Source organism: Perca flavescens, chromosome 22 (assembly GCF_004354835.1).
Source record: "Perca flavescens isolate YP-PL-M2 chromosome 22, PFLA_1.0, whole genome shotgun sequence".
Lineage (NCBI taxonomy): Eukaryota > Metazoa > Chordata > Actinopteri > Perciformes > Percidae > Perca > Perca flavescens.
Genome location: NC_041352.1, coordinates 9,645,609 through 9,659,417, shown reverse-complemented (window position 1 = coordinate 9,659,417; position 13,809 = coordinate 9,645,609). Strand labels below are relative to the sequence as shown.

Below are 13,809 nucleotides of genomic sequence, written 5' to 3'. Positions count from 1 at the left end.
TTTTTGCAGATTTGTTTTGTGCAAAACCCTTAAATACTCACTCCTTTATAGGCCAATACAAATTCATTTATAGGCCAAATCACAAGATGCACATGTGCTAATTCAGAAAACACAACATGACTCTAATAGGCCTAGGCCTACTTGTTTCAGACATGCATCACACACCAAGTATAATCTCAAAACAAATAAAAAAATATGGCCTTGGGTGCTTAAAGATTCTTTGAAACAATTTATTTCCAACAATTCCTCGGACCTCAACCCCATAATTAGTGCATAAGTTTTATTTGATGGCTTTTGTCCTGTATGCCCTAAGGCAATGTGTGTATATATTTTCGACTAACATGTTTCATCTTGAAAGAGAAAGTGGTGCATTATTCCAGGAAAATAGTTTGTGGCACTCAGAATTTAGACGTGATGACAATAATTTTCTCTGTTGCTTGAATAAACTAGATGATGTTTTATGTCCGTCAGACTTTGATTAGACAGCTTTGGCTTAGTTTCTGCAGGAACAACAGTGCCCTCTTCCTGTTTTGACAGACTGTTACTTTCATTTCTGCTGGCATAGATAAGGAATTTTCTAACTTATCTGCAAGGAAGCCTTGTTATTGGAATCAGAGCTGAGGGAGGAACATTTTACAGTGGGACCCAGGCTGAGTACAAAATTCCCTCTTTGTGTTTCTGAACAATGTTTCCTTGTTGAGCTGCCGTTCAGGGATAGTAACACAAAGATGTAATTCTGTAGGCTACTGAAAAGTATTGTAACTTTGGAAGATATTGACTTGATTTGTCTAAATCAGACTGCTGAAGTCTCATATCAGCTTCAGATCCACTATGGAATACACGTTTACACAGAATGAGGAGAGTGGAGTGTCTCCCCATTCTCTTCCATTTAAGGTGATCTCTTAATGGCCAGTATGAACAGAAGGAAATATTACAGCAATCAGTAACTCTTTCAATGTAGGCCTACATACAGGCACCTCACTACTGTTTTAAGACAGACTTGAAAAATAGTGAACCTATTCTTTAATTAATTGTTCCACCTTGAATTTGGACAATCAAATTACAGTTATATTTTTCCACAAATCCCCAGATATTAACCTGCATGTTCAATAGTACTCACAAATACACATATTGATATGTATAGCAATATGTGTATTTGTGAGTACTATTGGACATGTACTGTAATACATGTAATAAGAGTCTAATTGTTACACGTTTTTTTTAAAGGCTAAACATGTGAGAGATACATTTATATACTTCAGGTGGATAAAAAGAGTCCTACAGACTTAATTTACTGTGGGCCTAAATTATATGAGCTGTAGAATTATGCTAAACTAAGGCTTTTAGGATTTCCTGTGCTGCATAGTCTCCAGGCAGACTCCACTTGTGCGTCTAATCGAGGTGCAATGTAAAAGGAAACCAGACGAGGTCAGTGTTGTTTTACAGAAAAACAACAACAACAGCGGTTCAATGATTCAACCGGACAGATTCATTTTAATCCAGATGATCATAGATCATCATTACGTAATCATAGTTAGGGCGTATTATCTTTTATTTCATTATGCTTTACAATGCGATGTTTATTGGCAAAAGTACATATGACAACGTCATTTATATAGTTGTGTAGGCTACGCATGTGTTTAAATGTCTGTTATAAGAAAAACAAAAGACGATTTTTTTTTTTTTTTAATTTATTTGTGCTGTTGCCGGATCCTTGTTGGGTCTTCTGCATGTTCCCTATCTCACATTCTCTAGTTCATGCTGAGAATGGCAGAGGCTCAGCGTGCGCATTCACTCAGTAAACATAATCCAGTGTCAGTGCTTTGGAGGAACCCTATCCTCCTCCCACATCCTCCCACAGTGGATGCAGGACACTGGTCCTGAGCTCTGCCGGCAGACACAAGTGGCCGCGATCATCGCGAGGACAATCAGAAATTACCATCTGGGATCACAATTCTTTCCTTGTTGTTTTTTTCTTCTTCTTTTTCTTCTTCTTTTCTTCTTCTTCTTATCCTTCTTCTTCTTCTTCTTGTTCTGGCTTTCTCCCCCCTCCCACACCACCTCCAAATCCTTCGCTAATTCCCCCTGATTCATGACAGCATGGCGAAGGTCGGACTTGCACATTTGGGATGATTTTAACAATGGTTCGATTCAAATGTACATTTCCACGGAGCTGCAGCTGAGGTTTCATTTAAAGTCCGACTGGATTCTCACAGCGTGATGGATACAAATGAGTTCGCAGTACTGAAACTTTTTGTTGTTGGGATTTTGGGTGAGTACCTTTGATTTTTCTTTCATTTGTTTCAATTTAGCACATCACGTGAAATCTGGATAGTGTCATTATTGGTAGAACTGTCATCACACAAAAGCCCCTGCTGTTTGAGCAGTTCCCCCCCACTTTCCCCACTATAGTTTGACTATAATGGCATTTCTGATAAAGCAGTAAATAATGGAATGCTATTATATGCACTGTACATTTCTAAACTTCTATCTATCACTGTGATTATGTGATAGTATCACATTATGCGTCTCTTAACACTGCCTGAGTGTGTCTTGTTGCAAAGTGCACATAGTAAGGATTGTTAAGAAGTATGATGAGCATCAATCACATCTCACAGCACTTACAGGGAATGGGAAAATATATAGTACTGCACCATCACGCCCCAGTGGACAGACCTGACCTATATCTTGGCCAATGGGGATGTTCTGAATCTGGCTCATTAGCTGGTGGTACAAGGATGAAATCCTGTATGAAATTATGTTTCAAGTGTGTGACTGATCAATCCACTCGATGAAACGTAAACTGTTATGTTGTTGCTGTGGATGTGTTCTGCGTCATATAGATGCTGGGTATTGATTGAGATGAAGCAAAGCATGAATCTCGATAATCTGCTGTTGTTATTCTTGGCCCTGTTATCTCTTATAACTGTAGTGTAAGCAAAATAGAGGCAGTACTATGTGGTACACCAGGATTTCAGATATTAAGCTGATTTGCAGCACAGCAATTTTCTCCCGGAGCTGGTTAACTAGAGTGCTCTTAGTGAGCGGTTCTTCAGCTGATATTTGGTCTTGGTGCCACCTGGTCTGACGCCGGTTGAAATTACTTGGCTTCCTCCCATGTGGATGCATTAGCCAGGTGATATATGTTTTCAATTTCAAGGTCTTGGGTTCAGAAAGACTTCCAACTTTGCTTATCTAGAGTAGTGTTGCTGTATAGCGCCTCTCGAGTCAGAAACCTAAAGGTGGATAAATAACGAAAGCATGGATGCAAGAAACTTTAGGAAGTCTTATTTCCATTTTAATGAGTTATACACATAGTAGATAGTAGGATGTAGTCCATGTCCGGCCAATACCTTAAGCCTGGAATCCCCTGGATTTCTGCCATGCAACAGCTGTGGCCCTGCAGCACTGTGCGACCTAGCAGAAAACAAGTTTAGATGGTCCTTTTGTGACTTAAAGCATTCTGTTGGTTCAGTATTAAAATGATAGTGTAAAGGAATAAATTAGAAAAATAGATTTATGTGTGATCAAACTGACTCATCTATGTTTTGAGAGTCAAAAATGACAAATGTCCCTGCAGCTGCTGCTATCAAAGATCCCCATTGGGAAGAAAGGAGGTGAAGGCCAGATGCAGTGTATTCAAAGAGATTGTTCTGATTAGTTACTTTCAGTCTAAGGCCAGTGTGGTGGATGCAGCAGCAACTAGAGTATGAGGTCCACATCTGCACAGCAAAAAAAAACAAAAAAACGATTCCCACTGACTGTGAAGCATCTGCTTACTCCAATAAACAGCTATTCATACACTCTCACAGCAAGGGAAAATGCCTTGGGGGTCTTATGTTCCACTGCCATCTGAAAAATAACAATCTTGTGAATTCTTTTAGTAAGATGCTATTCATAGACCTGTGGTGAGATGTCAGTGTGTTGAGCTCAGTTCAATGTACGTGGCTGATGTCCATATGCTGGGCTGTTTATTTACACATGGATGTTGTTATACACCATGGTGTTTGTCACCTGCACAAACCAAGAATGAAATGCTTTCAAGTTTAGTACTCAAGGCAGATAATTTGTTAAATGAAAAAATGTGAGATGTTGTTTTCAGTCAGACATAAAGGGCAGATTGTGTCTACACAAATTCTGGTTTTGCCAAATTGCAACTTGCATTAACAATGTGATCAGTCGAAAAGTTCATATTTTGATTTGTTCAGCCTAAAGAAAAAGTCTGGTATTTTTCTTATTGTCACCAAATCCCATAAAAAAATAAAATTCAACAATGAATCTATGATACGTGAGGGTTAATGACCGCCGAGGTCCATATATTATCAGAAAGGGGACACCTTGAAGGGCATTAACCCGCTTATACCATGGTCACTTGCCAAATAACATTTATTTAAGACCATTCATTTATATTTTGATGTGTTTTACAATCCAAATCTGCAGGTTTTTCAAACAGTAACTCAGTTTAAATTCCCTGGCAACACCTGAAGGTTTGACTAATACCTTTAGGTTCTTATGCAATGCAAATGTTGTTCACTGTTCCAGTAAATAGGATGGACCTTAGATCCATATGAGAAATCGTTTGTTATTAATTGTTATTCGGTTACACTTTACTTGAAGGTATCTACATAAGAGTGACATGACACTGTCATGAACGTGTCATAAACATTACAAACAGGTCATAAACATTTATGACATAACGCTTCTTTTAGTAAGTGTCATTAGGTTTTTGTCATGACAAGTTATGGTTAGGGTTAAAGTTAGGGTTAGGGTTCATGTGTCATGACAGTGTCATTTCACTCTTATGTAAATACCTTCAAGTAAAGTTTTATCTGTTATTCTTTACTTTCTTCATGTTTATGTATATGCAATACAACTATAACCGCCTGATTGTCCATACTGTAATTTTGCAATGTTGGTCTATTCTGTAAGAGGGATCCCTCCTCTGATGCTGATCCTTAGGTATCTTCCATTTTTTCTCCTTTAAAGTTTTTTTAAGGGGTGGGAGGGTTTTTTTCTTTATCCAAATCTAGGGTCTAAGGACAGATGGTGTCATATGCTGTGCATATTGTAAAGTATGTGATAGGCTTTATAAATAAAATTCATGGCTGTCCAGTTAAAATCATGTATTTCCATATTTGGAAATTTACAAGTATGTATTTGTGAGATTATGTCTTTTGTAGGAACAAATGGGCTTGGAACTGGGAGCAACAGACAGGGAGCAACAAATTGCAAGACAGACATTGTTATTTTTTAAACTACACAGCTACACATGTTTGAAAAGTGTCAAAGGTTACATGGACTCAGAGGAGGTATGTCCAGTCAGAATTTAGAAAACCTGCCATCCCACTGGGTTAGAAATTTAGATTAAAAGCACCTGGTCTCTGGTGTTCACTGAACTTACAAACACACAAAGAAACAGTTAAATATTAAATGAATGTATGAATTATTCTAGTCAGTAGATTGTACAGTACATATCTAGACTCATAGTGTGCAAACCACTGCAAACAGGCTTGGTGTAACAAGCCTGTAGCAGATAAAATGTGATGCTGATTCACAGACCGTCTTACATTTGATCTTTCTTCATATAGCTCAACTGCGGTGGAAGCATGTTAAGAGCATTATTAATCTTTCAGTTACCTGTTAAAGATTTATGCACCAGAAGGGTCTTGAACTTTGTCTCTTCGCTCATCCTCATATCAAAGTCTAATGCTGAGGTCTTGCTGACTCCAAGACATAGAGTGTGTCTGACTAAGCACAAAACTTTTTTTTAGTGAAAAGGAACTAGAAGCTGCCATGTAGTTCTATTACTTTAGATTAGATCTCATCTGATCTTATGTGGAAGCAAACCACAAATAATGTTACATTACATTAGTAACTATGTTTGATGATTGTTCGTTTTTTTTAAGCAAAAATGCCAAATACTAATTGGTGTCAGCTTCTCAAATATAAGCATTTGCTGTTTAGTTAATGTTCTAAAACAATAAACTGAATATATTTGGGGTTTGGACTGTTGGTTGGACAAAACAAACTATTTAAATATGTCAACTTAGGCTCTATTTAATTATAGTTGACATTTCTTCCCTATCGACCAAACGATCAATCAATTCCTCGAGAAAATAAGTAAGATACTCCACTTAATGCACAAGAATAAAAGCTATGCAGTCAATGTACAGTATATATTATTTATGTGAAAGCAGTTGGCTTCAGTAACCACTCTTATTACACCATTCATGCTTAAAAATGCTGCCAATAAAACACATTTATTTGAATGACAGCTTTGAGGAAGAAGCAAGAGGACAAACCAAGCACTCATTATCGGATCTCATTTGCACAAGACGACATCCACTGGTCCAGGCTCCTCAAAGGAGCAGCGAGAGGGCAGAGATGGCAGAGGATAGTTAGATGTCTCTTTATATAAGAGTAGGCTGTAGGAGATCTGACAGAGAGGTGGTTTTCTGTCAAATGATTGAATAGGTGGCAATGATCCCTGTTAAACTGAGCATTGAATTAAAGGTGATGACTGAAATGAATGATAGATGATAGACTGAAATTAGCTAATGATGACAAGGAAAGGGCTACACTTAATGATTAGAAATCCTTTAATTTACATTTTTTCTGTGAGCCCAAAAAGTAATTTTCCACTGAAATGAGTTAAAATGACTACGGCAGACACGATGTAGCCTAATGAATTGAAGCTGTCAGACAAATTAGATGAGAAAATGACACATCTGTCCCGGTTTACCAGCAATACCAGTGTCAATCAATTGTTGGTTAATACTTTAAATCATGCTGAGATTAACCTTTAATTAACACTCAAGCAACCTTTTAGATTCAGAAACAAATCCAGACTCATGTCAAGGGGTTAAGAGTGCTTTGGTAACTGAGGAGAGTCCTTTGTTCAATAGTCTGCAATAGCTGTAAGACGTTGTAAAAACATTACAAGGATTATTCCAAAATTATGCATTAAGATCATTTGCAGGATTCTTGGTGCTAGTACAGTGCAGTGTTTAGTTTTTTGGCAGTAGTAATGCTTTACTTGGACTATATGAAAAATTATTAGGTTGGGGCTGAAGACTACAAGTTTGAAAATGAAAAAAAAAATCTCATGGTGTGGAGCTAGAAAGAGTTTACCTGACTTCTGTAGCCCACTCCTGATCTTTGCTTGAGGCTAGCTGCTCGAGGCTACATTAGCATAGCCCTAGCTTAATACACCTTAATCTCTGACCAATGCAGTGTTGCATTGTGGGTAATGTAGGTGTTAGGTTTTGACAAGGAAGAATAATGTGTGGAATAAAAAAGATGAGACTGATCTGGCACATGCTAGCTTGGGGGTTGTGAGTTCTTGCTAACGTTATCTACTCACCAGTCTATATCCACGACGTTCCGGGATTGCTCCGGTGCCGGCAGAAATTCCACCGGATGTCCCTCTTTCAGCCGGATGTCCGTTACCTTCCGCTTTCTTTGTGTTAAAATTTTAAACTCCGGTGGATTTATGAGGACTATGGTTAACTGCTCCTCAGATCTCTGCAGGGTAAATCCAGACAGCTAGCTAGACTATCTGTCCAATCTGAGTTTTCTGTTGCACAACTAAAACAACTTTTGAATGTATACATGTTCCACCAAAACAAGTTCCTTCACGAGGCTATTTTGCAGCGGCACCGTGGCTCTGTCTGCCGCTTAGCGCCGCCCAAGATGATTGTGATTAGTTTAAAGAAATGCCAATAAAACCAGAGCACGTTTTTCTCCCATCCCTGAATGCTGTGTGGACTCGCCAGACCGCCGCGCCGTGGAGGAAGGTCTGGCAATGTGAGACTATCTCACTGATAACCTTACATTCAGGAATGAGCTGGTTTAGTTCAGATTTGGGGGCGGGGGTTGTACACCCTGCAGCTTCAATGTGATGATTGTAGCACATCTAGAGAGCTAACACCGGAAAGTCACCGTGGCTGACATTAAACTAGCTGTTGATGGACGGTAAATACCTCTAAACTTTAGGCTGGCTGCTTGTTAAACCTAGCCTGGGAAAACCCTGACGAACTTAGGGCAAATTTGAGATTTGCTTTGCAAGTCAGTCTTGCCAAGAGCTCATTCAAGCCCATTTCCAATTTTTCCAAATCGAGACACCAATCACAACCATTGAGGCGGGCTTTACACAATGACGATAGCGCAGCGAAGGCAAGCAGCTTTTTGTTTACATTCAACATGACTGCCAGTGAAGCGCAACAACCCGTTGATGCCGTTGTCGCTGCTACGTCACCCGGATCGTTGGTCTGATTGGTTGAAGGACTATCCAATTGCGCCCAGAGGCATTTGAACGGTGTCCGTTGGTGACGCCCCTTTGGAAATGGGCTGTGAATGAACCTTGGCCAGACCCAGGGTCTGGTGTCAACCAGACAATGTTAAACCATAAAGCCATGTTTTCTGTTTCTACTCCTGTGGAATACAGAAGATGGGATGTGTGGGTGTGGAGGCTTTAGAGTTGTTTAAAGGCACCTTTGACAAAGTTGTGCTGATTAATGAAAGTAACAATAAATTAAAATAATAACTTTAGCTGTTAAATCATTTGTAATAAGTATACTGTAATTGCAATGAGAAATTGCTTTTTACAGCATTTTTTTCTTTGTTTTGCTCTGAGAAATACACCCACAGCTGCCACACAGTGTATTTATTCATGCACAGACCAGGTGAGCCTACAGCCAAGTTAGCATGATTCAGATTTTTATTTTGTTAGTTTTTAATTAGTGAAGAGCAAAGAGAGCAAAAACACTTCCACAAATGGCTCCTCCAGTGATGTTGCTGTTCTCTCTGGTATTAGACCCTAACAAAGATGTCGAAGAAGGTCTTAGATTCATTAATGCCCTTTAAACACCCCCGTATGTCCTCACAGTCTCTGATCCAGTGTGGCAATTTACATTTATGACTCTGGCAGAGTGTCTCTGTCTCTGCATAGCAAACGTCCTCCCTCTCTGTCTGTCTGTCTCCCTCTTTGCCTCCTCTGCTGTCCTTTCTCTCCCTCTCAGACGGCAGATGAACAGCTTGTTGGCACTGTCCTGACAGACTGCTTCCCAGGCACAGCTCTTTGGCACTGCTGGCCAAACAACTGACAGAAACAAATCCTTTTTTTTGCTCAATTACTTGTTATGCAATATACTTCTTATGTTTTTTTTAAGGAAAATAGTTGTTGGGTAATTAGATATGAAAGGGTTTGATAATCCCGACATGTTTTCCAGTAGTCTCAACCTCCATGTGTCTGTCTAAGTCCATCCATATATCAATATACATCCCTAATGAGATTTATTGCTCAGAGTCGCAGTGATAATGCATTCCTCCGCTGTACTCTGGCTTTCATCACAAAGATTGTGCCAAGGGACTGTAATTAATGGCCAGAACAAGTTGACATATTTATAACTGATCGGCTGTGTGGGGGCTGCATCACTCACAGGGGTAAAGTATTTACAGCTGCTGTGTTTCTACAAGTTTGGACATTTAAAGGGGTGATAGAATGATTATATAGGGTATTTCACACTGTTCCTTAAGGTCTCCTAATAGGGTATGTAACATTGGTTGTGCTGAAAATGGCCCATGTGCTGTTATATGCTGCCTAATGCATCCCTGTGGAATGGCTCTATTTCAAACAAGAGCTTTTCTTCTAAATATGGTATGCTCATGAATATTTAGATGAGCTGCGCGCTGATTGGTTTAGCGAGACAGTAGGTCTCATATTTCAGACACTGCAATGTTATACATTGTTCTTCTACTATTTCATTACTAAATTCACTTCTGAGACTTTTTTTATGCGAGAAATCAACTACGTAGAAGTCAAATATGGGCTGTTTTACGAAAATGTATGGCTAATCGCAAATTTTATCCAACTGTGTATCAGAGTTCACTAGCTACGCAGGCTAAGGTGACTGCAGCCGGTGCTACCTGGGTTGCTGCCTCGCCGCCTGGCCTGTCCTTTCACAGACCCCGGGTACACTTTCGGTATAACTATAGTATATTTACACTTTAAAATTTCGTCACAGCATTTATATCACAGTTACCCTAAGGTGTTACAAAGCCAACACTATTGTCTGATTTCAATTTAATGCATTTTTGTGAATTTGAGGGGTCTCTTTAGGAGCAGCTGCTAGCTAGCTGTTTCCCATTCAATCCTATGGGAAAAGATCGCCGCTACTCTTTTGTCATACCTATAGTATATTTACACTTTGAATTTCATCACGGCATTTGTATCACAGCTACCCTAAGGTGTTACAAAGCTAACAATCAATGTAATGCATTTTTGTGAATTTGAGGGGTCTGGTTAGGATTAGATGCTAGCTCTCATTGATAGAGCTCCATTCAGCTCACTGCGGGCTCTATCAATGAGACCCGTGGACAAGAGGTGTTTATTTCCCCGATCCTTTTTTTAAAGAACTCAACACACATATCCATTATAAGATTAACTGGTACCTGTGGTGAACCTATGGTGACTTTGCGCGGGTATGGAGCGCTGAAGGCTGCCGGCTGTGACAGAGCTCCATCTAGCTCACAGCAGGCTGGTGTTTTTGAAGAAGGACAGGCTGGGTGGCGAGGCAGCAACCCAGACAGCACCGGCCGCTGTCACGTTAGCCTGCGGAGCTACTGAACTCCGTCACACAGTTGGACAAAATTAGTAATTAGCCATCAATTCTTGTAAAACGGCCCATATTTTACCTCTACATAGTTGATTTTCTCGCATAAAAAAAGTCTCAAAAGTGAATTTAGTGATGAAATAGCAGAAGAACAATGTATACAATTTCTGAGATCTGCGCGGCCTAGATTCACAAGACAAACTGGTTCCAGATCAGTCAGTGGCCTATGTAAATTTTGGGGCGTTACAAAGATAGAAGGTAGATAAGGTAAGATAAGGTAGGAGTTGAGGAGTTGACGTCATACTTTTAGCTTTGTTGAGATTTGCCCGTTTTCAGCAGCATTTTCAAATTGTGAGATTTGCCTAGGAAAGACGTGTCAATGGGACTTTGAGGTTCTCTGTATGTTTCCTTTTTGGCCAAAGGAGGCAGACAAGTAATCAAGTGTCCTGCATTTGTCATTAAGCTAAGTTCCAGTTTAAACAGCTTTTTTATCTGAGGCCCCTTTCAATTGAACCTCTACATTTACAGCGTTGTCTTTGTGTAGCTATGCAACTGTGACTGCTGTCAGAAGCATTTGGTGTTTTTCAAAAAGCCTATAAAGTGGATAATTAATGCCTGCTGTCACGTGATGTTATTAAAAACGACAAATGTTTGCTTTTTGTTGTAGCAAGCGTTCTAGCGGAGCAAATCTTTGTGTTGGTAAAACAGAGAGGCTTTTGGCCATTTTTGTCTTTTATGCTTTTGAATTATACATTTGAAACTGAAATTGAAGAGAATTGTATGGGGAATACTGATGAAAAGCCTGAATTGTGTGGTGATTCTGACAATACACAGTGTTATAATCACATCCATGCTTTTTATCTGTCACCGACAGCCTGCACTGCTCATTTATGCTTATATAAATACACTTTTGCACAAAAACACATGCTTAAAATATTTTTAATGACATTATTTCGTTTAGATGCTCCAGCATAGACAAAATGTTCATGAGCCTTTCAGTGCAGCAGCTCCAGCATTTCCACAAACAAGCCATGATAGCTCAAAGACAGATGAATTCTCTCTACAGGGGCCTATTCCGCTGAAGCTTGGCTGTAATATTCCTCTCCACATGGTAAATGGACTGCATTTATATAGAGCCGTTATCCCAAATGCCCTTATATTTACCCACGGCATGCTGTCAAACCCTACAATCACAAGCTGACCTGCTCCACCACCTGCCCTACGTAAGGCCTGTAACAATTCAAAATTTTGCTGTACAATTAATTGTCTCAGAAATAATTGCGATTAACAACAAATTAAATAAAAAAAATATATTATTACAAAATAAAGTTTTGATTGAATTCCAGGTACATCTTCTGGTTATATCACTGTTATGTGACACAGATAATGTAATAACACAGGTACACAGCCTATGAACTAAACCACGCCTCTTTATTATCATAAAAACATAGCATTTTTTTCTTAAATTAACATAAAATTGACAATAGTACAGTATTAAATAGTTTTACGGATCTTAGCTAATATTAGCAATTAATTGTGGTTAAACAAAGAAACGGCAATTACGTAAAACAATTGCGATTATAGACAATTATAAAATAATCGTTACAGTCCTACCCTACAAACAGTGTAATAGGTTACACAATTGCATTTCTCTCCAGAAAGTCTCCCATCAATGATCCTATCTTCTCCACCAGGGCATTTTATTTCTGTCTTTCTTCGTCATGGTCATCCAGTATTTCACCTCTTCTCCTCCCCCTTTTCCTGCTTTTGTTTGCCAAGTACCCAGAGTTCCCCTCTGTCTTGCACATCTGGGTCATTAGATTTCCCCCCACCCCACCCACACACACACCCACACCCACACACACACACACATACACATACCCACATGGAAGACTCCACTCTTACAGAAACAGCCTGGATGCTTCCACTCAGGCAAGAGAAGGGGAAAATCCTCCTGGCTTTCTCTTGTACTCCAAGTAAAGAAGTGAAACTCTTCTTATTTGATCCTTGAGAAGCCAGTTTTGGATTGAAAGGGATCCATGGGCAACATGCACTGAACCATAAGAATGAAATATTGTGCCTTTAGTGCAATATTCACACTCCAGATTTACCTATTTTTTATTTATTTTTTACTTTTTCTCCAAACGGCTCTCTCGTTCAATCTCCTTCAGAGTTTCTGAATTAATTTTGGTTTGCCTCACCTGGCACATCAGCTGCTCGCTGAATAATAATTACTCATCTGTCAATCACTGTGACCTTTGCTCACTGTAAATCCCACACGCTTGTTTTTATGAGCACAGTGTGAGAATAGAAACGGATCGTAGTTTACATTCTTCGTTTTCTCATTAATGGGATGTGATTGCTTTTGTCTGTGAGGGAAAATAACTTTAAAACTAAGACAAAGATGGGACTCTCTTGTGGCTGTGGGCCTTTTCAGAAAAGTGGTAAACATTTGAAGCTTTTCATCAAGGTGGCTTCAGAGCAGCATCAGCAGCAGCAGACAGCTGGTATTCGTGGCTGACTACGCAGAAATGAAGATGTATGTCCTGTTTGAGCAGCAGTCTTCTCGGTCATTGGGATAAAGAGAGACCAAGACATATAGAACAGAATATAGAAGACACAGTGTCATCTACCATTTTTTTATGACCTAATCCAAGAGTTTGCACCAGTAACCTTTCAGTCACCTGTTTGCTTACAATACAGCTTATTGGGCTCCATTCCAAGTTAGGAGAATATACGGTAGAGAAAATCCAGAAAACACAAAACCATAGTATAGCTGTTTTTGTCCTGCAATTTATGTGTTTTGGTTCGCTGTTACTGCTCTCATCAGCATCATTTCCAGCAGCAGCAGGCAACTGTTTTCAGCCCAAATAAGCTCTGATAAACCCACTGTATGATACCTGCTCATCACTTAACAGCAGACAGACAAAGTTAGCAACTAGCAACATAGCATTTAGCAGCTAAAAGCTAGGTATTTTCTTCAGGAGTTTGTAGAGAACAAAAACAAGAAAGGAGAGCAAACTTTGGACTTAAAGCTTCATGTAGCCCAAAAAAAAATGTAGCTTTAAGTCTTTGTAAGATATTCTTGTTGCTGATACTTATCTTTTTCCAAAAAGAACATCTTATTTACTCAGGAAAATCCACAATCCACACTGTCAGCTGTTCCATTTGGAACTATTTTCTACTGCATGAAAAT

General features: G+C 39.3%; 1 protein-coding gene across 1 annotated transcript in view; it reads left to right on the top strand.

The window, feature by feature from the left end:
• The first annotated feature begins 1,853 nt into the window (after positions 1 to 1,853).
• The window catches only part of LOC114549203 (receptor activity-modifying protein 3), a 43,497-nt gene continuing 31,541 nt past the window's right edge, over positions 1,854 to 13,809 (top strand). Inside the window, exon 1 of the mRNA XM_028569427.1 lies at positions 1,854 to 2,272. Within this exon, the coding sequence (XP_028425228.1) occupies positions 2,221 to 2,272 (52 nt within the window). The 5' untranslated portion in view covers positions 1,854 to 2,220. The remainder of the gene's footprint in view (positions 2,273 to 13,809) is intronic.